This window comes from Brienomyrus brachyistius, chromosome 4 (assembly GCF_023856365.1).
Source record: "Brienomyrus brachyistius isolate T26 chromosome 4, BBRACH_0.4, whole genome shotgun sequence".
Lineage (NCBI taxonomy): Eukaryota > Metazoa > Chordata > Actinopteri > Osteoglossiformes > Mormyridae > Brienomyrus > Brienomyrus brachyistius.
The window spans coordinates 18,540,620-18,564,721 of NC_064536.1; the positions used below are offsets into that span (position 1 = coordinate 18,540,620).

At 41.7% G+C, this 24,102-nt stretch overlaps 1 protein-coding gene across 10 annotated transcripts in view; it reads right to left on the reverse strand.

Moving 5' to 3' along the window:
• Positions 1-4,282: 4,282 nt before the first annotated feature.
• LOC125739625 (thymocyte selection-associated high mobility group box protein TOX-like) overlaps positions 4,283-24,102 on the reverse strand; it is a 78,681-nt gene continuing 58,861 nt past the window's right edge. For 8 of the 10 annotated variants that reach the window (XM_049009921.1, XM_049009924.1, XM_049009920.1 and 5 more), the window contains 7 exons: positions 23,662-23,907; positions 17,323-17,577; positions 16,022-16,252; positions 11,910-11,990; positions 10,700-11,083; positions 6,015-6,166; positions 4,283-5,432 (listed from right to left, as the gene is read on the reverse strand). In XM_049009921.1, the coding sequence (XP_048865878.1) occupies positions 5,396-5,432; positions 6,015-6,166; positions 10,700-11,083; positions 11,910-11,990; positions 16,022-16,252; positions 17,323-17,577; positions 23,662-23,907 (1,386 nt within the window). In that variant the 3' untranslated portion in view covers positions 4,283-5,395. The remainder of the gene's footprint in view (positions 5,433-6,014; positions 6,167-10,699; positions 11,084-11,909; positions 11,991-16,021; positions 16,253-17,322; positions 17,578-23,661; positions 23,908-24,102) is intronic. The other 2 variants (XM_049009925.1, XM_049009919.1) reach the window with 1 other exon arrangement.

Consider the following 24,102-nt stretch of genomic DNA (forward strand, 5'->3'; position numbering starts at 1 on the left):
CCAATTCGGCATTGCTCTACACCCCCAGTTTAAGGTAAAAGGGACCGAAACAGTGGCACCGTTAGTCATTCCTAAGCCGAGACACAGATATCACCCCACAAGTGAAACTGATAACCTTTTAGCAAAATAAAACACAGCCGTTATACAGGCGTGACAAACATTAGATCTTTTTCCGCTATTTCCATATGTAAATCTATGTCTCCTGTTCATGTTATTATTTTGTATAATCAGTTTTAGATTTGTATTAAGAGATGTAGTCGTAAAATTCATAATTCCGGTCTGTTTTCCTCTGATAACAACACATTTAAAAAAATATTTTACATTTTCAAAATTCTGCATTGTGACATGCTGTATTTTCCCATCAATATGGCTAATTTTTAATAACTGATGTACCAAAACAAAATTTCCCTGGGGAATGTTTCTGAGTAATTTCTCAGACATTATAAGACCCTCAGAACCAGTTCCGTGATCCCCTTTTATCTTAAACAATATGGTGATCTAAAGGTGTCCTTGATCCTGCTGTATTAATGACCCGCATGCCTACTTTACCTTCTGCCTCTGACACAAAAGGTCATTCTCCATTTTTTCTGGCAGATCATGACCTCCAGCTTAACCGACCAGAGGCTGCGATTCTCCACATTCCAGCCAGTCCACCATCTCACCATCAGCTCGTTGCACCATATGAGGGTAGCGCCCTCAACGACAGCTCCATGTTGGGCTACACAACAGCAGTACCCTGATTCCATATTTTTACATATTTATCAGATGCTTTTATTCACAGCAATGTGTTTGTTTTTTTTAAATTCAGGGTCAGACAATCCCTGGAACAGTCGGGAGGTTAAGGGCCTTGCTCAGGGGCCCAACCGTGATATCATTCTACTGACCGTGGGGTTTGAACCAACGACCTTCTGATCATATCCTACAACAACCGACACATCTGACAACAGCTTACCTTGCTGGCCCACAGAAGGATAAAGGCAAAATTTGACCCATAGATGACATGTGAGGAAAACCTTCATATCTGCACACTCTCATCACGCCTTACAGCTCCCGGTGTTCATTTACATCAGGTCATTTGGCAGTTCCATCTTAATCAAAATCCCAGTGTATCTCCTGTGTAGTAAGACCGGGTTTTCCTGAGCCTTGTAGCTGAAGAATCCTTCCCTCTCTTCACGAATGGACTCAGAGCCTATACAGAACCATCTGTCTGTATCTGTGGTGTCAGGCTTCTCACCACCATCCCCATTGCATCTAAGGCACTTCCACAGTTCCACCTGTGTGGATGTGAGTCCACCTTCAGCTTACACAAGGGCGGGGTCACAGGGGCCCCCGTCGCACGTGAAAGCTGATCAAAGCTGATCAGAACATCTCATTGGCTAATGTATGCATTGGCTTACGCATCCCCGCCTTAAAAAATCCTAGCATGGCCCCTGGCTGTTGCCTTTATTATGAGTATTCTGCATAGCACTGTACTACAGAGTAATATCTCACATAAACTGAGCACGGGACTGCATTTACTGATTATATGCTCTTGTATGGACCTTTTATCCGTTCAATGTTTACCTTGTAAATCCCTTTGGAGAAAGAGAGCCTGATAAATAAATAAATAAATAAATGCGAATACAAGATTGGAAAAAAGAATGAGCTCATGTGGTGGGTGGACTGGTTTTAATAATATAAACTCGAATGGCCACCCTTGGACAAGTTCTTAATGCAAAACTCAGGTTACAGGATTTCCCCGTAGCCGCTGATTACATTTCTGAAAGAATAACAGAGATACCATCTGCATCTCCCCGGAGAGCCCAGATAAATGAAACTGCCAGACCCTTGTCCGCTTGACGTTTTAAGAGCAGGAGTGATCTATAGCTCCGACATTTACTCAAGAGTGATAAGGACCTTTTTACATGCTTTCCCAGACAACTTATAACGTTAGCGCTGATGCTTTGCGAATTTACTGTCTGAATTTGGTTCAATTGCCTAGGTCTAAACTGTGCGTGAACTTTTCTTCAATAATAATGTGTACGCTTCACCAATCGACTGAAAAAACACTGGTGTGGTTTGTCATATGGCAGAAAGTGGCCGCGTCATCAGACAACTGCAACTGTGGCATGACAGCCAATGAAAGCTCGTCGGTTTGTTAAATAATGATTTAATTAATGGGTGTTATGTGAAGCTTGGTGAAGGCAATTTATTATAAGACCATTTGAAAAGCAGAGCCATTCACAGGGAAATGGGACCCTCTCCCCCCCCCCAATAAAATCTAAGGGACCACTACCCTCCATTAAGAGAAAAATATGCTTGTTTTAAGGAGGGGGGTCCCTTTAAAATGACTATCATACAAGGTTTGGCTACCTCACCACCTCCCCCAGTCAACAACTTTTACCACTGCTACCCTCCAGCTTTCCCCCCCCATCCCCCCCCCCAGCTCCATCTCCCCTACCTTTGCCAACCCCTAAGACCTCTGACACAGTTCCAGCACTGGCCGTGTCCCAACCTGGAATCCTTGGATCACGTGATCCACGTCACATGTGGTCCATCTGGACGGAACATCAATCTGTCACAGGGTCATTAACTCTGCTCAGTTTTAATGCAAACTGCCCATGAGAAGGACACAGATTCCCAAATACAGGTAAAAAAGGGGAAATGGCCAGAGTCACAAGCATGAAGCAAGGAGGGCAAAACCTCTAACCACAGAGGCAGAAAAAAATAAACAAAGGCATGTGAGAAGGGAGACTCTCATTAGGAATTCTTTCATCGCTATGGAAATAAACTGGAATATCTGAGGAAAAATACTTTCATCCTTTGTACTGGGTAACAAAATGCATCGCTTTCCGCTGATAAGCTTTAAAGGTAATGTTTTTATATTCTCTCAGCTACACGTTTGTTTTTTACACCTTGATACTGACCACATGGTTTTTAAACATGCTTCAAAACAGCTACAATCTTCCTTTTAACCCACAGAATTTATTCAGCTTCCACAATCCCTCATCCGGTAGAGAGCTGTTTCTGAACCCAGCCCTTGGGGATCCCCATACAGACCACATTTTAGCTCCTGCCCAGTTACCGGTGGGCCTCTACCAGGTATTCTGTGTTCTTGATTGGCTGAGAGCTAGGAGCGAACAAAAATGTCTGGGGGGTCCCCAACTACTGGGTTGACAGATATTGCAATAGAGTGTTGCAGTGAACCTGACACCTAGCCCAGGAATAATGAGGCAGGGGGCATCCCGAACTAAGCAAACCTGAGAACAAGAATGACATGCAAACTCAACCCACAAAAATGGGATTTTGAGGTTCCGGTTTTAACTCAGTGACCCATCCATCATATAACCCCTTGTCCATATGACTGGGGCCTGCAGCCTATTCTAGGTAGCACAGGGCTTGGGACACCCTGGATGGGATGCCAGTCCATCATGTGGTACATGCACTACATGAAAGTTTGAGACACCAGTCAGCCTGATCGCACGCAGGAGGAATCCCACACGACATGCGGAGGACATGCAAAGTCCACACATATGGAAAATATGCAGGATTCAAACTCCCAACCAGCCGAGTTATGCACTGTGCCACCCAGAGCGTCAAAGATATTCCATGAGAACTTTCCTTTGAATTTAGTAAAACCGAATGAGGAGCACATGTATGATGCCTTCGATGGCTCCGTCAAGTAGCAGCATCAGACAGTAGAAGGTAACATTTCTGCAAGTTACGTCTCTACAAAAGCACATTAAACAAAGTGAAGATTATTGTCAGTCTGTGCAAGATGTCAAAACCCTGGCATTACACACATTAATTTGTGGGCCTTTTGTATTTTGGAAAGAATTCTGTGTATAATTACTGCTGTACAGTAGGTAGTTCGCATGTAATTATCCCCACATGACTTGAGCTTGAATATGGGTATTAATTACCTATTGTATAGGGAAGGGTTATTAATGTGCGAACAGGACTTCAGCTAACAGGATTCATGGGGTTTTCGCGTAATGGCTACTGGAGGTGGTGATATCCTGTCGTAGGGTTTGAAGGGTAGTGAGTAAAGGATGTAGACAAATTGTAGGGCAGGGTAGGTGTAAACACAAAACACAATGTGCGTTCCGTGTAAATAGGAATGGGGGCGGGAGACTCTGGGCCTGAGAATTTGGGTGGGTGGGGGGGGGGGAGATGCAGAAGAGTTGGGGGGGGGGGTGGGGGGGCAACCTCTCCCAACAAAAGCCCATCCTGTTTAGTTACATCAAACATCCTGTGGGACAAATGTAAGCAGCCAGACAGAGTTAGATTACTGCACAAAATGCAGGTTTTACTTATTTATTTATTTTTTTGGAAACACAATAAAAACTAAATAATAATATTCACATAGTTTGCCTGGATCCACTTGTCCAAAAATAAACAGAAAAAATGTCCTTTTGGTGCTAACATAGTTACTTACAACCACCTATATTTCATTATATCGTAAACAAGCGAAAAAACGGTTCCTTAAAAAAAGATTAAATATAGCCTTATTATCAAGAAATAAAAATAATAATAATAATAATAATAATACACAGATGTGCCCGATTTATAATTTAGTAGTTTTCAGTCTGTCACTGTGTCTATTTAACATCACAGAAGCCATTGGTTGTTCCACACAGAGTTTGAGGGACACTTACTAATTAACACACAACAATTGATACAAAAAGGCTTTTCTATGTAGTACAAAATAAACTTTCTTTCCTTTTGATTCCTTCTCCTTTTCCTGCCTCTTCAGATAACTCATGCTACTTTGTGGGTCAACAGATTTTTATAATCATTTTTGAGAACCAGGTTACATTTTTTTTTGTTTGTAAAATATAATCATTTCTCAGTTGGAATACTTCTTAAAATTAGGCAAAAAATATTTTTAATTTAACGCCCCTGTTAAAGACGTATGCAAGCTTGTCTTGATTAAATCGCACCATACTTAAATGTTTTTTATACTCTAAAAGAGTGTAAGGTCAAATATATTTACAGAGATGCTATGTTGGCTATAAAAAGCTGTTAAAAGTCTTCAGAGATCACTTTCAACCCTGACTTTTAAAAGAATAACAGAAAACTACAATTTCTTTCCTGAAAAAAAAAAACTACAGATTCTAAGCCCATTTGCTAGGGAAACTCCATAGCAATAACCGTCAGAAGTGAGCATTTTCTTCCAAATTTCCCTTCCTGTCCCTGTTTCGTGCAATCAAATTGTTTTCGTTTAGATTTTTTCCAGAAAAAGAAAGTCCTTGCATTTTGTTTTTTGAATTCCGTTCGTGGCTGACCTGGAAAAATCTCAAGTGTAAGATATGAAGTCGTAAGTGCTCAGTGACTGGATTTTCTGCAAAAATGAAGGTCTGCTTCCAACGTGAGAAGGTGATGGGGGATTTCCGTGGAAACTCCCATCTCCTGATCAAGTGAGATACAGGGCTTTGTCTCTCGGCAGGTTTCTGGAAAAGGATGGAAACAAGAACTTGTTCAACCATTTGAAATGGTCAGAATTGCCAATAAAATTCTCCAGCTAGTTTTGACTCTGCATTTTTCTAATAAATAAATTCCCCATCTTTATTTAGCAGAGGCATTAATCCAAAGTGATGTAAAATTGAGAATGCAGAGGAGAAATTGGGGTTAAGCCGGTGGTTGTCAAACCCGGTCCTCGGGACCCACTGCCCTGCTTGTTTTCCAGCTATCCCTGCCCTACACATTGCTGATTACCTGGATCAGGTGTGTTCAGTCAATCAGAAGCTGAAAGCCAGCTGGGACTTGTGTGTGGGGCAGAGATAGCAGGAAGACAAGAAGGGCAGTGGGGTCCGAGGACCGAGTTTGAGAACCACTGGATTAAGGGCTTTGCACTGGGGCCCAACAGAGAAATCACTCTGCTCACAGGCACAGCGTCCGAACCAGTAAATGGTCTGGGTGTTGATGCAATATCAAGGGAAACAGACCATAATGTCTCCATTTTATAAAGTTCAGCAGTTAATTGGGGGGGGGGGGTGTAGCATGCTAATGAGTGCCCAGGGCAGGTCACTGACCCGTTACTGCAGTACTCGCTGCTCCACTCCACACTCTGTGCAGGGGGGTTCCTACAATTCCGCATGTAATCCATCACCGGGGACGCCGCCTGGCCACCGGGAGAGTTGCAGCCCAGGATGTTCTGGAACTCTCCCTGTAGGGAAAATCCCTGCTTTGGAAAAGTGCAAAGAAAAATCACAGTTACTACAGGAACAAACAACAGCCAGTGGTTTGAAGAAAGACACAGGGGAAATCAATACGAGGCAACGAAGTTTCGGCATGTCGCTCATGCAAAAACAGCTTGTTTATCACTCCTACTGTGGTAAAACTACGTTTGCAGCGTGCATGTAAACATGTTTATGCCAGATCTGCCGCTCAAAGTTTGTTTGCGTCACCCTTTGGTGTAAATTCACTTTATTATCGTAGTAAGCCAGGTTTGCTGCGTACGTGCAAATTTTCAGCACATCGCTGGGTTGCTTTCCTATGCTTTTTGCTTACAGTTATGTTAGTTCATGACAACAGGCTCAAATAATTATGAATCTAATCAGCCTATTTTGTTAACAAATATCAAATCATAATTAATTAACCAGATCACTGCGGTAATAGAAGTCCCCCCCCCGACTCATCTGCAATCATTTACGGCAGCAGAGATCGCCTCCTTCAGGGCGATAAGGGGAGAATACAGGATGTGGTAAAGCGGTCAGATCCATTGTCAGCTAAAGGTGAGAATTGACCATTATCATCAACCATGAGATGTTAGGGGTCGTCTGGAGTGTCACAGTCTTGGTTAAACAGACCAACCCACAAGTCTTATGTGGTCCCTATTCATTTAAGTTCTGTCCTCCCCATCAGGGGGGTGTGTGACCCCCACAGACTAAGTGTAACATTCATGTGTAGACTTGCCTCCCTTTTCATCAGCTATAGATCTTTTTTAACGAGTGACATGACAGCCACAAGAAATTGTTAGCGATAGGCGAGAGAAAGTTGTTAGCAATTTTCTCAGCTGGTGAGGAAATAAATGTGCATCCATTCTACAAGCTAGCTTGTCACGTCACAAGGCTGAGTGGTCACTGCATCACCCCCACCCCCCCCCCATCACCCCCACCCCCTCACCTACTGATACAACAGGTGGTTTAAGGAATGCGACAAACAAGTTATAAAAAAAAAAAAAAAAAAAAAAACACATATGACTTATGAACTGCTGTCGACACATAAATGAATAGAGCGAGATGCGGTGTCATTATAAATACTTTATAATTATGGCGATGTGATTACTGGAGTGGAGCGGATCTTTCAATCTTGGGACCTTTTTCCTGCACTCATCCAAAGAAAAGGATCGTGGAAAGGAAGTAAATCCTGGAGGTGCGCAAGAACGGCGTCCTGAAAAGCTGGGACAGCAGGTGGCTCCCATGTTCCCAGCCCCTCCCCCGACTCCACCTATTCACTCTTTGTCCCCCCCCCCCAAATACTTCTCCTTCACTCGATCACAAAAGGACCATCTGTCTTTTTGTACAGCCCCCCCGCCCCATTGCTACAGCAAACCAAAGTTGAACCACATGCCCCCCCCCCCTTTTTTATTTGTGCTTCACAAATATGCAAAACGCGAGAGGATTATTATGCTGGCGAGGTTTATAACCCATATAAAGGAGAGATCTAAAGGGATGAAGCTTATGACTCCTCAGCGGAATAAGAAAAGTATAGCTTAAGTATTTCCTCTTTATAAAGACTAACTCACCCATACAAGGAGTAACAGGCTAATCTAAAATTGGCCTTCAGACAATTTCAGCCCCTAATCCGTGTGATTACGAAGACAGGCACTCCGGCTCTCATTTGTATTCCGAGGAGTGATAAATTAGAGTTTGGTTCATTCAGGTAGCTACTCTGAGTATGAATACAGTGTTCTGTCAAATCCCCACGGCCCTGCCTCATACAATAAAGCCTTTCACATGCAAATGAGGGACGTTTAACTTTTCCGAAGTGATTTACATTGAGTGTATTTGTTTTTTCTTTTTTCCAAATCTCCACTGCGTTAAAAAACTCCAACAATCAGATAATGAAATCATTTCGGGCCGTAATTGAAATGTCATATTCACTTCATAACCATCTATTATTATTATTATTAGTAGTAGTAGCAGTTAAAGTAGTTTCATGAAAAACATGCTTTATTATATATATATATAAAAATAAATTGTGATGACAAGTAAATCTTGGGATGATTTACAGCAAGATTTCTTGCTGTACCAGTGTGACATGCAAGCACCACAGTTAGCTTTCAGTTATTGATTTATGATTTACCCAGTTAATTAGCTGTTGTTTTTGCACCAATATGTAGGCCAGTATAATTCATATAATGATATGTGAATGAAAAACATGCAGCAAAAACAAAAAGACTGTATGCATGTTCAAATTAGCCTGAATGCCTAGTCCGGTTGATTTAGCCTCAATCATTCTGTCAGGGGAAATGTTATTTATGGAACAGCCAAAATACATTAAATAATCATTTTGAAAAGGGGGGATAATCAGAATCTGTAGCACAATCAGGTACTTTTCATCAGAAAATTGACTATTGTTTGACAATCTGTCGCCTTCTGAGTACAAGAAAACAGAGACAACTTTGCCATTAGCAGTAACACTAGAAAGCTGATGCTTGGGTTGTATTTTACAGCTAATCCACAGAATTCAAGAACGAATGGATGAAAGAAGTAACACTGGATCTTCTGAAACTCCCAGAGTGCTTCCCTCCGTGCCGGATTAAGCACATGCCATCAAATACTGTAGCTAGCTGTCGTACATGTGAGTCATTTACAGCAATTCTGAAACGTCCAGTAAAATCACAGGCTACACAAATCTTAACAAATTAACTATATCCAAAACATCTGGATCTGGTGGCCATTATTAAGGAACAAATTAAGCTTTGAGTACTAGGAGCATAAACATCTAATCTGAACCTTATAATAACCTCATTGGTTTCTACATGAGCCTTGGGTGAAAGCTGCAGGTTCTTTTGAGGTGAGGCTGGCAAGGTAATATCTGTACGCTGGAAAGCACTGATAAAGATTAATTTGATGTCGAAGGGGTCATTTGTTCCTTAATTAGATTTCTGCAGCCTTATCGGCTCCTGTAGAACACAGCATCCAGCCGTAAAGGCCGGTAGCCAGGTAAACTGCCATCACCATCTCTGAGATTTACTTGGGAACTAATTTCATTTCCTGTCTGCGTGGAGAGGGATTTTCATCAGATACCGAGATATTTTTGTCTCCGCAACTGATGTATTCATCAATCTCAATGTTGTTGTTGTTTTTTTTTCCCCTTCCATTTTTTTGCAACCTTAAATTACATCCAAACCCTAATGCATCTGTTTATTACCAGGGAAGATTGAAAATCAGTCTGTGCCACAGACGCGAAGCATGGGGTTATGAAGCAATATGACAGATATTAATGCTTTATTTTTGACTGCTTTCATATGATGGGGCACAGGATGGAAAGCTGGAAATGATGAAAAGAAAAAGAAAGAAAGAAAGAAGGAAAGAAAGAAAGAATAGAGATGACAGACGGGGCATAAACAGCCTCTTCACACTGAAAGCAATCTGTTCGTGTGGGCAGGTTGTGATCTCTGTGGGATTACATCCACTGACCACCGATAAGCAAACGCACATGTTATACAAAAAGCAAGCTGTTATGTCATGGATAGAAGGAGGTTAGAACACAATCCACGTCTTGCCGAAATAAATGAATCAATATGACCTTTTTTGCTATAAATGTGCTGCACTTTCTCGTCGAGTTGTATCGCTATTACCTATTTATACATTTACATTTAACTTTATTTAGCGGATGCTTTTGTCCACAATGACCTACAAGTGAGGCGAACGGCACATCAAAGACATGCGGCTGTCAGACAGTCAACTGAAGGCCAGGGTACAAGTGTAAGCAGTACTGGAGCAAGAGATACACAACGTCCTCCAAACAAGGCGAGAACATAACTTCTTCAGAGCCGGAAATTAGCCTGACATGGGATCTGACATGGTTGCATGATGGTCAATGCAGAGTGACACCACTAAGAGTTTCGAGCTTCGGAAGGTTGTGCTTCCAAACCTCATTCATCAGTAAACGCAGCCGATGCTGAAGCCTGTGACTGGCGATCTGCCTCGTGGCTACTTCTAATATTCCACCTGTTGCTCATCTCTCCCTCCGTCATCCACGTTTTGGAAAAGGCCAACCTCAAACCACCCCTTAAATCCATGACGAATTCATGGCGTTGAGTCAAGGAATATAGCTGAAACGCACCTGGTTTTGAGGGAAATCGGAAAGCCACCCACAGGAGATAGTGTAGCTGTAATAGTCATGAGCATTTGAAGCACTAAGATGCTGTTTGAATCCCAGGGCACATTTAAGGGAGACACCCACATTTCTAGGTGATATGACCAAAATGTAAAACTGCAAGATGTTTTGTTTCGCTTCACTGGCAAACAGTGTGTGTGATCGCGGGTTAGGATGCAGTGCTGTGACCGGAAGGTTGATGGCTCAAATCCCAGGGTTGGCAGACAGGTTTGACTGTTAACAACCGAAATGCTCCAGGGACCACCCTGCTGTTTATTTGCTCATTGTCGAAAGAATGTAAATACACACAATTGAATATAATGTGGAACGTCATGCTTTGTTGGGAGCTAACCATAATGCGGGGGGGGCCGGGGGGGGGCACACCAACCTGTGGCATAGATGGAGAGTGCAGCGCCATCTGGTGGCCGGTCAGCTGCGGCTGCTGTTGCTGCTGCATGGCAATAGACTGGTGTGTTGGAGGGAGGCCCAGGTGCTGGTGTAGGGGGGGGCTGATCTGGAGCTGCGGGGGTGGCGACGCCGGCATCCTGGCCATGGATACAGGCATGGGGGCGCTGGCCTTGGGGGCAATGCTGCGGGGCAGGCCTGGGTGCAGACCTGGCAGGTGGGAGGGGTTCATGGTGGCTTGCGGGTGGTACGGGGGGCCCAAGTAAAGCCCTGAGTGGACGGGGGGGGCTCCTGGGAAGAGTGGAGGCTTGGGGCCCAGCATCTGTGATGCCTGGGACGTCTTCACCTCCCCAGGTTCACTGTAACTCTGCCAGAGGTTCAAGGAAAGCAAACCATGTCAGCACATCATGTGATTTGTCATGTGACTCAAACGCTCGCTGCTGCTTAGCAGAGAGTCGAACCTCATCGTGATTAGAGTGCAGAGATGAATCAACATGTAACGGAAACTGACTGGCCAGTTTTCCCCAAAACCTTCAAATGCAACAGAAAAACTGGTTCACATTACCAGTACTTGACTATTTCTTTGAAAAGTGATAATATGTCATCTTACTGATATGTGTTGCAGTTCTGAGATGTTTCTGAACCTAATATTTAGCATGAACTTTTGAGATGACCTCTGCCATGTCAAGACAAATCCATCCCAGGTCCAAAGCACAAAGCAGACTTTGGTTGTGCTGGGCACCTTATGAAATCTTCAGCATCTACATCTTACAATACTCCCTTCTACAGCTTAAAACACCCCTTTTCACACATGTGCCAGGGGGACAATAAAATTATAATCAACAAGACTGCGAATCAGAGCCAGTTAATGACTCTTTTTACAGCGACATGCTTTGGCACGGGATTAATGAACCAAACCCGGCCTTTCTTTAAGAGTAAAATGCTAGATGAATATTCAAGCATGTGTGCATTAACAATACGCACGCTATTAGACCACACAGCGGGGCTGGCTAGCGCTTACGGTGCGGGGTGCTGCATTCAACCATGGAAACTTAAGGATCCATTAATCAAACACACACACACACACTCATAATACACACACACTGCCCCAGCTGCACGTCCTTCACGGTCCAGTAGGGTCACATCTACATGCAGATTTCCACGTAGCGTCGGATGGCTACGCCAAGCCTCACCTTGGACACCAAGCTCGCTCTGTACGCCGCCAGCTGCTTCAGGTACTCCTTCTTAGCCGCCTCGGTCTTCTTCTTGTACAGCTGCCGACAACGGACAAGTCAAGTCAAGCCGAGTCGACTTTAATTGTCATATCATCCAAATACAGTTATGCAGTGGCACGAAGCACAGATGACATCCAGACTCCAAGCAACAGTGATGATGATGATAATGATAATAATACACAAGAAAAATAATAACAATAATAGTAATAATCAAGTGGGCTCTATTGTAAACCATCCTTTCATTTTAAACTGAATTTTCTTTCTATGTATTATGTCCATATTGCAGCACGTTGTGTATAATTTGTCAAACCGTCAGTGTTTAAATGTCTTTCATATTCATATCTATTTTCTATTTTTCACTGTTTTCTTGCACTAAGGGTTTGCAGTTTCATCTCGGCATACGTATGACCATGCATTGTACGGTAGAAGATGACAATGGAGACTCTCTCCATCTGATCCATGTGTAGGTATGCAGCAGCACCAAATAACATTCCACAGGGCTACAGTGTAACAAACAGACAACCAGTGATGGGGGGTGGGGTGGGGTTTGCACAGCACTTAATGTGCAAAACACAGCAAAGTGTGAAATAGGGAGGCCGGATACCAGGGTGTATATACATGCAATGTGTGGCGTGTATGTGAACAATAAGAGTGCCTTTATTGTCATTGTAACAAGTCACAATTAAACTCAACAGAAAACTCGATAGAGAAGCAACAGCAGCAGCATAACGGGAAGGAATAAATACAGTGAAGCTTTGTCAAAAAAAGCCAGAAATGGATTTACAGTTGGCCAAGACACAACCAGTACAGGGAAATGGCACATCGTGATTTATCACGCATTTAATAAAGAAGCGTGTGACTCTGATTAATGATACCAATGATGGCTTTATCACCCAAAAAAATGGGCTACTGCCCTGCTCAGATCGGTAACATTTTGGTGACCCCATAAAGCGTTAGCCTTATGCTAAACAGGTAGCTGTTTATATACAAACACAATGGTGGGTCTTTTCTAAAAACGACGGCCATTTTCCTAAACTGTACTCATACCAATGAGCTGATATGGAATTTTTAATAAAATAAAATTGAAATGTCCCTCTGACTGGCATAGGGGTATGACTTTTTAAATGTTTTATATGTGACAGACAATGGAGAATATTATTAAATATTGCCTTTCTGGTGTGATTAAATTTCTCTTTGTTCTTTCAAGCAGACAGATCTACTATTATTTATTTATTTATTTATTTTGCATGGATGATTATTATCTTGTCATTTTGTCATTTGAAAACATGCTTTTCAAAGACTTAATTAGGACAGCATATTAAACGAGATGCATGCGAGCACACACGCACACACACGCACACACACAAGCACATGCACGCGCACACGCACGCGCACACGCACGCACGTGCACGCGCACACACACACACACAAACACAAATTCATATTTTTGTGGGGACCATCTATTCATTTCTATGGGAAAAACTCTAATTCCAACATGGCTGAAGAAACTGTCCAAATGGCAAAATGTTTTTTCTCACATTGTGATGTGGTCCCCAACACCGCAACTGTTTTCACCATTGAATGTTTCAATATCATACTGTCATGACAAATTTTTCTCCACAAGTCAAATTTGTCCATCGAAGAAACACATTAATGAGATTTGTATTTTTTGTACATACGATTTATGCTTTATGACTTAAAGTAATAATTTCCAGTTGAAATTAGTTGACAGGTATGTTACATCATAATGACAGTTCAGACACTCAATCCCTACTGATGATGAGACGCTGTGTCATCAGGACATATTCTTATGTAATGAATTATTATTATTATTATTATTATTATGTCTTTTCTCAAAGAAGTTGTTCCGAATTAAGTTTCCTCACTTGCTATTGGCCATTTAATTATTAAACACCGTCATGGCTGATGACATCATGGTAGTCAGGTGTCATCATTCAGTTAAACAGTAGCTACAAGGGATCATGGCGGAAAATATAAAACTCCATAACTCACTATTCCACACAGTAGAGGACCAGCTTAAAATTCCCAGGGGATCCAGAAGGCAACACTGGATATGAAATAGCTATTTGGTCTTATTTGTGCTGGTACATTTCCGGCATTTAGGAAGAACACAGCTCTGGCTGATGGGGAGAGAGGAGAGATGTGATTTGATGGACTCGACAGAGAACATAATTAATGGGATCAGTCTGGACCCTGACAAGGCAGTGTTGGGGGGGGGGGGGGGGGGGGGGAGGCCACTTCGGAAGCTTGATTTGGCCTCATTGTCTCCCAGATTTTTTTCATTCAGGGGGGCAGGCTCAAAATTGCAGCAAATTAAATCTGTGAGCGGTGAAAAATATCATTTTGCGATGTTAATTACACAGCAGTAGGACAGATAAACACATTTGTGCATATTTCTTTTATTTTTTCCCTACCCCTGACATCGGCAAAAACAATCATAAAACTGTGTATTTCAATGAAGAGAATTCAGATGCTAATTTGTAGCAAAATAAAAAAAAAAATAATGAAATCCTGGCAAACTGTGGCAGTTTTGGCCTGGAACGTGTGTGTGAGGCAGCTCCGTAATTCTCACATCGGCGTGCGAATTCTGGCCCGTCCGTCCGTCCCCCCCCCCGGGACAGCCCCATATGCTGGACACACCCAAACACTCTTCTCTGGGCCTGTGTAAATGAGGACCTCTTTAAGCACTGACTGCAGGGTCGTATCGCTGGCCTTCTCTGCGAGCTATCATCTCCAAAAATGACGGGCAGTGCTTTTTCCGCTCACAGCGACTGCACTCTTCTGCGATATTACATAACAGAACAAAGTCATGGCTCCATGGGACTTTTCAGATAGTTTAAAGTGCCAGTTCTGCTGGGGAGGAGGAAAGGCGACCCACACACTTAAAGGATTTATGCATGTTTAAACAATTTGTGAATCTGAGTAAACAACGTTTGGTTTGTGGAAAAGCACACGGATTGAGTTGAAAACACAGCGGACTTACGAGTTACTCTGCCAAGGGTCCCATCTTGCTATCTTCTATTCTTTGTAGCTTACTGTGTGATGTTTCTATCTGGTCCCTTTCGATATCCCTGGGCAGCAGTGCTGAGGGGTGTATATTTGCGACCGTGTTTGATGAGATTGTATCTCGCTGATTTACAGCTTGTGTCAGGCCTTTTTTTGGCCTCCTTTTGTCTGAGGAGGTGTTTGACTCCAGGGAGAGAGTATTAGACAGCACATGTGAGAGTATCAGACATGGGTGATAGTATGACAGAGTATGAGAGAATATGTGTGAGTATGTGTGACTGTATGTGTAGGAATATGTGTAGAAGTATGAGTGTGCACGAGTATGGGAGAGTATGTGTGTGACAGTATTAGACGGTGAATTAGAAAGTATGAGTGTGTGTGAGAATACATGACAATGTGAGAATGTGTGGGTGTATGACAGAATATGTGTGAGAGTACGCCTAAAAATATGCATATGTATGAGTATGACAGTATGTTTGTCAAAGTATTATGCATGTGTGAGAGTAGGTGTAAGATTATGTATGAGAGTATGAGAATATGCATGAGAATATGTGTGAGAGTATTATTAGACAGTACGTGTGTGACGGGCTTGGCACTGTAAATAAGGCTGAGGGAATGCCAGGCAGTGGTTCATAACCCCATTACTCAGTCCATTATGGATTTTATTTCTCTTCTGGATGTTGGCAGGGAGTGTGAAAAGGGGTCACTATGAAGCTCAGTCGAAGAGTGACAATGTAGCCGTCCTCCGTCCAAGAGAGGAGGCCGAGCCAGCCGCCGGCCTATCTGAGATTTCAGGCCGAGCGGTAGAGCGCGACATGCAGATTTATCAACGTTTTAAAGGTTCTTGTCTACATAATCATCACCTTATTTGTCTAAAAGAACTTCAATTTGTAACTCGCATGCTGCTATAATAGTCAGACACCTTTGCATGTGCATTACAATTAAGTACTTGTTGGGGTGCGACGGATTTCCTGCATGTAGCTGGAGAATGAGCCTCACCACTACCTGTGATTGGGGGGAGGGGGGGGGGTGGCGGAAAGTACCTGCTTCTGCTCTTCACCCAGACCATCCCACATAGAGGCCACAATCTTGGAAACTTCGCCGAAGGTGGCGTTAGGGTTCTGGCCTTTGATGGCCGCCTGCGTGTCGCGGAAGAACAGAGCGTAGGCGGAGACCGGCTTCTGCGGCTCATTGGGGTCCTTCTTCTTCTTCTTCTTGGGCGTCTTCGGCTTCTTCCCCATATCCACCGCAGGCCTCTTCTCTGCGCCGTTGCTCTAAAAACACACCGCACCCAATATCAGTTAAGTCTGACGCAACTGGGATGGGACGATGGCCGTCATTCGGATGCCCCAGAATTTCCAAAAAACGAATGTGGGATTATGGGTAATTTGACCTCACCGCAAGAGAACCTTGGCTAAGGTTTATGACTTAACGTCGTAAATTTGTTAGAGGTCTATGTACATATATGAGGTATACTGAGGAAATACATACTGTACACACACAGCAATCATATATAAAACATGTAAGAAAGGTCACACAGACATAGGTAAACACCTCCAGCCACATGTAAAATACTTTAAGTGTATACTGGCATGTACCAAACATAAATCATGTAAATACTACAGTTCTTAAATAAATAATTCACAGATGCCTGCTGCCATTTTAGCTGCATGGCTATGTTTACCAAGAAACTTTAAATTGCAAAAATATATATATATATGTGACGTATCAGACGAGGTTATATGTTGCAGTGGATCTAATCTCCACACACCAGGAACACACCACTGAAAGTTGCACTAATGCAAAACTTCATTTCGTAGCTTCCGGAAACTTTACCTTCTTTCTTTCTTTCTTTCTATCTATCTTTCTAACATTCTAATAACAGGACTTGAGGCAGAAACTGTTGTACAAATTATTGCTTATTTCTGTCCTCATATCTGTATTACGTTTTTAATGCTGAAAATAAGTATTAAAATGAACCTCAAAATAGCATAGTAGTGGCCGGTTAGCTGGCTTTTTGGAAATAACAGTGATTTGATAAATACCCAAAAGGTCAAAAATGACTCAGAACTATGAACACGTCATACTGTGTTTTACCCTTGGGTAGGGTTATGCTAGTGTAACATTTAACAGTAAAATTTAGTAATTAGTAAATTTTGTAGAGGTTGAAATTACTGAAAAATGTAAGCTAAAAAAATTCACAATTATTCTCAGCTATTCCCATGAAAACAAAATTGAGGATCGTTCCCAGAACTGCTCGTGGAAGAAAACATAAGAACATCACCTTTAACAAGTTTCCCAAAAAATTAAAACAATAATAATAATAAATGTGTGAAGGATATACCTTTAATGACTCATCGGTTTCATCTTCATGTACTGAACTAGATGGTGAAGGGGTCGCCGACTTGCTTCCAGGGGGTGATGGGGAATTGTGGGTAATGTTGTTCCCACTCAAGCCGAGCTGTGCGCTGAGCTGTGACTGGTTGATCGTGGACAGCTGACCATGTTGCATCACAACTGATTGGATCCTGGGTCTGGGGGTTTCCATCTGCGCATGACTGTTGTATCGGGGCGAGTCTGAGTTTGCCATTTCCTGCATCTTCGTGAGAGATAAGACATGCTCAATTTCACCAGGATTTACTTTTACTAATTAAATCCCACATACATCATTGACAAGAATAAATACAACAAAACCCGAGTTATAGAGATACACCCCCATTTTCTTTGAGCAGGGAGGAATATTTTTGGGAACTCCAACTGTTTCAGCAGAGAGCCAGTCATGGGATTGCTGTGAGGTCAGAAATGCAGGTGGTCCCCTAGGTCTTAAAGCCTGCTCCCTTCAGCTGGCACTTAGCATAAGCAGCGGGATCTGGATTCAGGCCAGAGAACCACCACCAAGGAACGCGAGGCAAGAGACACCCTCCGACCCCTTCCCTCTTAACCCCGCCCCCTGTTATCTGACACCCAGCACGTCATTTGCTGGCCCACTGCTGGAATCCTGTCTCTACGTGTGTTGCAGTCAGTAGGAAGGCCTGTTGCAGGCTACCATGGCAACACACGTGCATGGGCCACAGAACAAGAAATAACCATATAAAAAAGGCTAAATAACAAAAAAGGGTTATATTTGAGGCATGTGAAACCTCATGGGGATAATTAAGACCTGGATTGTCTGTTTACATAAAAAATCACCAGAAAAGTTCACACGTCTCTGCGAAGCTGAGAGGATCACGATCTGAAGAGTTTCTGAACGGCAGAAACGGGACAGGCCTCGATTAGCACGCCTCAGTCCTATCTCTACCGAGGCATAACATCCTTTTTGGAATGCAGGTCTTCTCAAACTCTGCTGGCTGGTGTCGCACAGCTATCGTTTTGCACTTGGTCTTGCACGGTTCTGCACGCACGGCAGCTGCATTCATGGTTTCAGGCTTGCTCAGTTTACACAGATACCTACAATATGAGTCGTACGTAAGTCACAACTGCACCAAGACAGAGAATTTCAGTTTTGATTTAAGGTGTCAATGTTATTAAGATGCACGTATATAAAATGCGTTGATACTAAGAGAGGCAAATGTTTAAAGCCATTTCCATGGAAGGAGAGACATACTGTACTATAACATAATAAACAATCGAAATAGTGTATTTTCCTGGTGAGATACTTCATTTGCGTTCATTTGCTCCTCAGAGGAAACAGAAATAGCTTCTGTTCTTACGTTTTAATCTCCCACTAAAGTGAACTGTCCCCAGCACTGGGCCCGGGCCTTGGCATCTTGCTATATACAAGCTTGACAAGCATGTGACTATACTTGCTGGCATATTTCAGGAATCTCAACTTGGTCAAAAGATCACACTGACCATACTTTTTTTTTTCTTAGAAATGTGTAAAACTAGTGGCTATGTAAGTCGTTTAACAAAAGAAATCCATAATAAATAAATAAATACATAATCTGATATTTCTGTATGCACAAGTAAATGAATGTCAATTAAAACTATACGCAGCATGGCTTTTTGGGGTGTCCTTGACTGACTGACACACTGTTTACATACAACATCAGCTCTTTTAAAATGGGTGACCTTTATTGCTTAGATAATATGCATATCATTTTTTTTAATTATACGGGGTCACTCTATGAAAGGGGTCCCATCAGGAATTGGGCATACACAGCTGTCACTGTGCCAGGGTCCTGGTCGTCCTCGCTGCAATCGGAGCATGTGCCGAATATTACTATTCTGTCCTTATCATGATGTCAATAGGATTCCGAAGACAAGCCATGTTTCATTTTAACACATATGACTTCAACACATACAGAAGGTCATTGGTTCAAAGCCCATGGCCGACAGAGAGATTCCACAGTAGAACCCCTGAGCAGGGCTCTTAACCCGCAATTGCCCGGCCCTGTTCTCTCGGAAAAAAAAATGTACTTTGGATAAAAGTCAGGTAAACAAACAGAATGAGGTGAAGCACTCAGAGATTTAATGGATTAATGAGTCTTTCCCCAGAGTGTCCCTCAGAACAGCTGCTTTACATGAGCCAGAAAACAGCAGCGGCGAACAGAACGAAAAAACGCGGCTCCTCTGGAGAGCATGAGCAGCTCCATTAGGGGGACAGTTTGATTCTAAACTGTGTATTTACCTTTTTTTCGTTTACTGGCATCATTTTAAAAGTACAGCTCTGACTTGTATCGCCAAGTTCAAAGAACCGGGTTTCTATCACAGTGTGTATCTGTATATAAAAGGTGTTATTCTGTAATAACACAACTCTAATTTTATTCTTTTGGGAAAAGTGTTGAATTTGCCGCGGCAGCTGGCTAATTTACAGGGCACCCAATAAAATCCCACAGCTAATCTGAGTCTGAATAATTTAGATCTTTATTGGAAGGAGCTATTAAACCCACAGTAAAAAAAACCTGTTAGCTTCTATAATAAATGTAAAAAACTGATTATTCAAATCAGCTTCTGGTTGCTGGTGATTCGTCCGGTCTGCGTACAGCAAGCTTTAACTTGAACAAATGCGTTCCCCATAAAAATTAATGACCATGGTAAATTCTGCAAATGAATTCACCTGAAAACAGTCTGTGAAATGCAGAACATGTGTAGGTGTTTCTCTTTAACATCTCAGGGTCGATCTCTTTTTTGCTGCAGGCAATATCCAATAATCTGGGTGTCCTGAATGTAGCTGGTTAAGAAGCACCAGCCTAATTTAAAGTTCACAAATTTAACAATAATCCCGGCTGACCCACTATATCTATCTGCAGCATTACAGGGAAGATGCTCTAATCTGCAGTTTATACATACTACTGCAGCTTTCGTTCCCTAAATTAAGGATAATATACTAATTTTATACCGTAAAATAAATGTTATCCCTCAAATTCTTAATAGGCCACGACTATGATAAACAATAGATAGATAGATAGATAGATAGATAGATAGATAGATAGATAGATAGATAGATAAATCTTGAAATCTTTAGTACAGATGATGAATAATAAGAAAATTGCATATGCAATATATATATATATATATATATATATATATATAAGGGGTTTACCCAATTTCATATATATCAAGCACATATGACTAATCTGATTATGTATGCATAATTGCGTATTCATGTGCCCATTCCAATTCAGACACGTTATATATATATATATATATATATATATATATATATATATATATATATAAAATTGCATTATGTGCAGTAACTACATATATATATATATATATATATATATATATATATATATATATATATATATATATAGTGCTTAGTAGATATGCTAGTATAAAAATTTACTACACAGCTAAAATACGAACTGCAATGGATACATAGTGAGTAACAAAGCAGCCCACACTGATTTTGTGGGAAACTATACACATTTCTGTTTAATATTAATTACCAAAAAGTGACTCACAGAATTACTCATTTTTTTTGGCTGATTTTGACGGAAAATGTCTCAGAACTTTTTCCAGGTTCTCTAATACAAAAATTTCACCCCTAAAGTTTTAACGTGTTATGTGTTTTATTCTGAGCGTCTGCAGCTTTTCTGCTTATTTCAGCTTCTATATGTTTTTCCTTTTCATTTTAGCCAACTGAAATAATTTTAGCTATAAGATTACTCAGCAAACACCAGAATTCCCACAGCAGGGTTATGGTGAATAATTTGGTTTGTCTCTTTCACTATAACAGTCTTTTAATTTATGCAAACGGCGATTTCTAGGCCTCATTGTGTGAACTCATCCAACGGACACTTTGTATCCCAGCATGCTCTGCTTTTTCACATCTCAAGGTATTGGAGGTGTTGCCATGAAGGCAGACCTCTGCATTTCTTTTCACCTTTCTCCTTTCTGTACGTGAGCCAAACAAATAAACACATGCAAAGGATACACGCACACACATCCTTAACCCTCAGCCTCAGAGGAACGGCAAAATTGTCTTTCAAGCGAAATGCATGCATGATTGGACAGAATGTGGTCAACGGCGAGCTCTTCATCTGAATCGTTCTCACAGAACCTTTCGGTTCATATGAACAAAACCCACGTTTGGCTCGCCTAATGTATTCTTTTGGGATCTACAATCTAAAATCCTAACGTGCATTGAACAAGCTTATACTTCTCCTTAAATAAAGCCCACAAATCACAGTTCAATGAGTCTACTCCTTTCCCCTTTCTCTCCAATATATTTTAGCAAAACACATTAAAATCAAATATCTTTCTGTGGCGAAGCAATTCAAGGCCCTGGAACTGAAATAATTTTCTACTAAAAAATGCATGAGACAAATAAAAGCACTTTATGTTCCACAAGAAAAGGCCGTTTCAACAGCCTAATGCTTGGAGAAAATTTCATTCTATCAAATAGCTATTTCATTCTATGCTGAAGCTTGAGCTCTCCTCTGTTGCCTGGCAACCATAATTCATAGGTGCTCCTAATGGATATCCTTCCAGCACTGAGAACATTAAGGTAAAAAGAATAAATGCCTTGGGTGATTCTCGAGATCTTTCATTATGCATGAATTCTATTGTGTGTGTGTGTTTGTGTGTGTGTGTGTGTTTCTATTTATTTATGCATTTATTCTTCTGACACGACCCCGCAACAATTTTGCAATGCTAGTTTTTAATTTCCACAGTCGTCTGTGGTGCTAGGGATTCGCAGACGTTCTCAGACCATGCAAAAAATGCGATTAGGATTGACGGCCCACTGCGTTGATGCTAGGTGAACACGGAGGAACACAGGATTTGCAAATTGGCCACAAAATTACAACTGACTCATATCATTAAGCTGTTACTTCATAATTACATAATTCTTTAGACTGTTGTTGCCACGGGCTAATTAGCAATTGAGCTGAGCTACATATTGTAATATATTAATATTAATACCCAAAGTGATAATTCAATTTCAGGCCCATCATGCTACAGATTAAGTCTAGCACTCACTTGTGTGAGTGATGTTTCGAAACCAAAGTTCACGTGAAAGACACTTAGTCATGGTAAAATGTTATAACTAGGTTTATGTGTGAATCTGTCACAGACCCATTCAAGATGCCTGGTTAGCCACAATTACTCAGAGTGCCATTCAGCAGCGCTATGTGCAAGCGATCAACACAGCGATGAGCCATCCTCACCCAAAACTTAGGTTTCATTTCTCTGTTCTCAGATCAGTTATGAAGCCACAAACCATTATATTTCCAGTTGGAACAACTGAACTGTTCTAAGAAGTATTCCCCCAAGAAGACCTGGGTGTTATCTTTTTCTTTTAAACTCCAGAATGAAAAATGAAATTTAAATACTGACAAAAATTCATTTGTTACTCTGTTAGCAGAGAGCTTTTATGCAATGGAAATTACAGAGCTGATATTTTCCACTTTGTTTATCAACCCCCCCCCCCCACCTCCACCACCACCACAAACCAAGGCCACTTAGCTAAAGTGCTTCACTCAAAGCTTCAACAACGATAAAATGATGGCAAATGATGGTTTGAAAAAAAATTTCAGACCTGGCATAACATAATGTCAGATGTCTCATCTATGTATTTGGATCAACAAAAACCATTCTTTCAGAATCTGCCAATGCCTTTTTAATGGTGTCTGTGGTATAGGATTATTTCCATTAAGCGTCTACATATTGGTCACTCTATATGAGATAGCATTGTTTTAAATGTTGCTTTTTCTATAGATGACTGCCTGTGTTTGGGTTAGGTTGTGGCATTTATTTAATCAAATATCAGCCTCCATCTAAAGGCTCCGACTGTGCACCCAGTTACAAATTCGTAGATGCTCCACTACCCACTTGTAATGTTTTTTTTAATTTTTTTTAAAAAAAAGGAAAACAGACAAGCAACATAATTAAATTATGCCAAAAACAATATATATATGTAGAGGGTTAAGAAAGTCAGTCTTCATTCTTAATTACCACAACCATTAGACAGTTCCTCCATGTTTGTTCCACGAACGTTTTTTATAACTTTAAATGATAAAAATGGAGATCTCCCAGGGACATGAATGGGGGGGGGTCACAGGAACCCCAGTCAAAAACTGATTGGCTCCCAGAGTGCCCCCTCCCCTGTCATGCATTGATTCAAAACATATCATTGGTTAATAATGAGATTAGCCTCTCCATATGAATTATGGCCCCCCCATCTAGAAACAGCCTAGAGAGGTTACAAATGCAAAGAGTGGGAAAGACCTACCATTGATAAGGAATTGGAAAGCAGGGGCCCATCCTGGCTCAGCATGTTGGACACGGTGATTGCGGGAAGGTCCATGTTCTGAGGGTGGAAGGGGTTGAGTCCATTTTGAGAAACAGGGGGGCACAGGAGGTGGTAGCCTCCGGGCTCCGACTCTGGCATGTGGACTAAAGCGTGCTCTGGCAGGGTTGGAGGGGTGATGGGGGGGATATTGAAGTCATCGTCGCCGAGGCTTGGTACAGGATAACACTGTTTGGGACAAAACAAATGAGAATAAAGTTCACCATACAGACAGACACATCCCAGCCCCAATGCCCCTCAATGCATTTGATGAATTAATCACTTCTCCTGTACATGATGTTCAACAAGCGAAAAAAGATTTTACATATCAAAAAGAAAACTAAATGACCTGCACCTGAAAAAACCCACCTCCTGGAAAATATA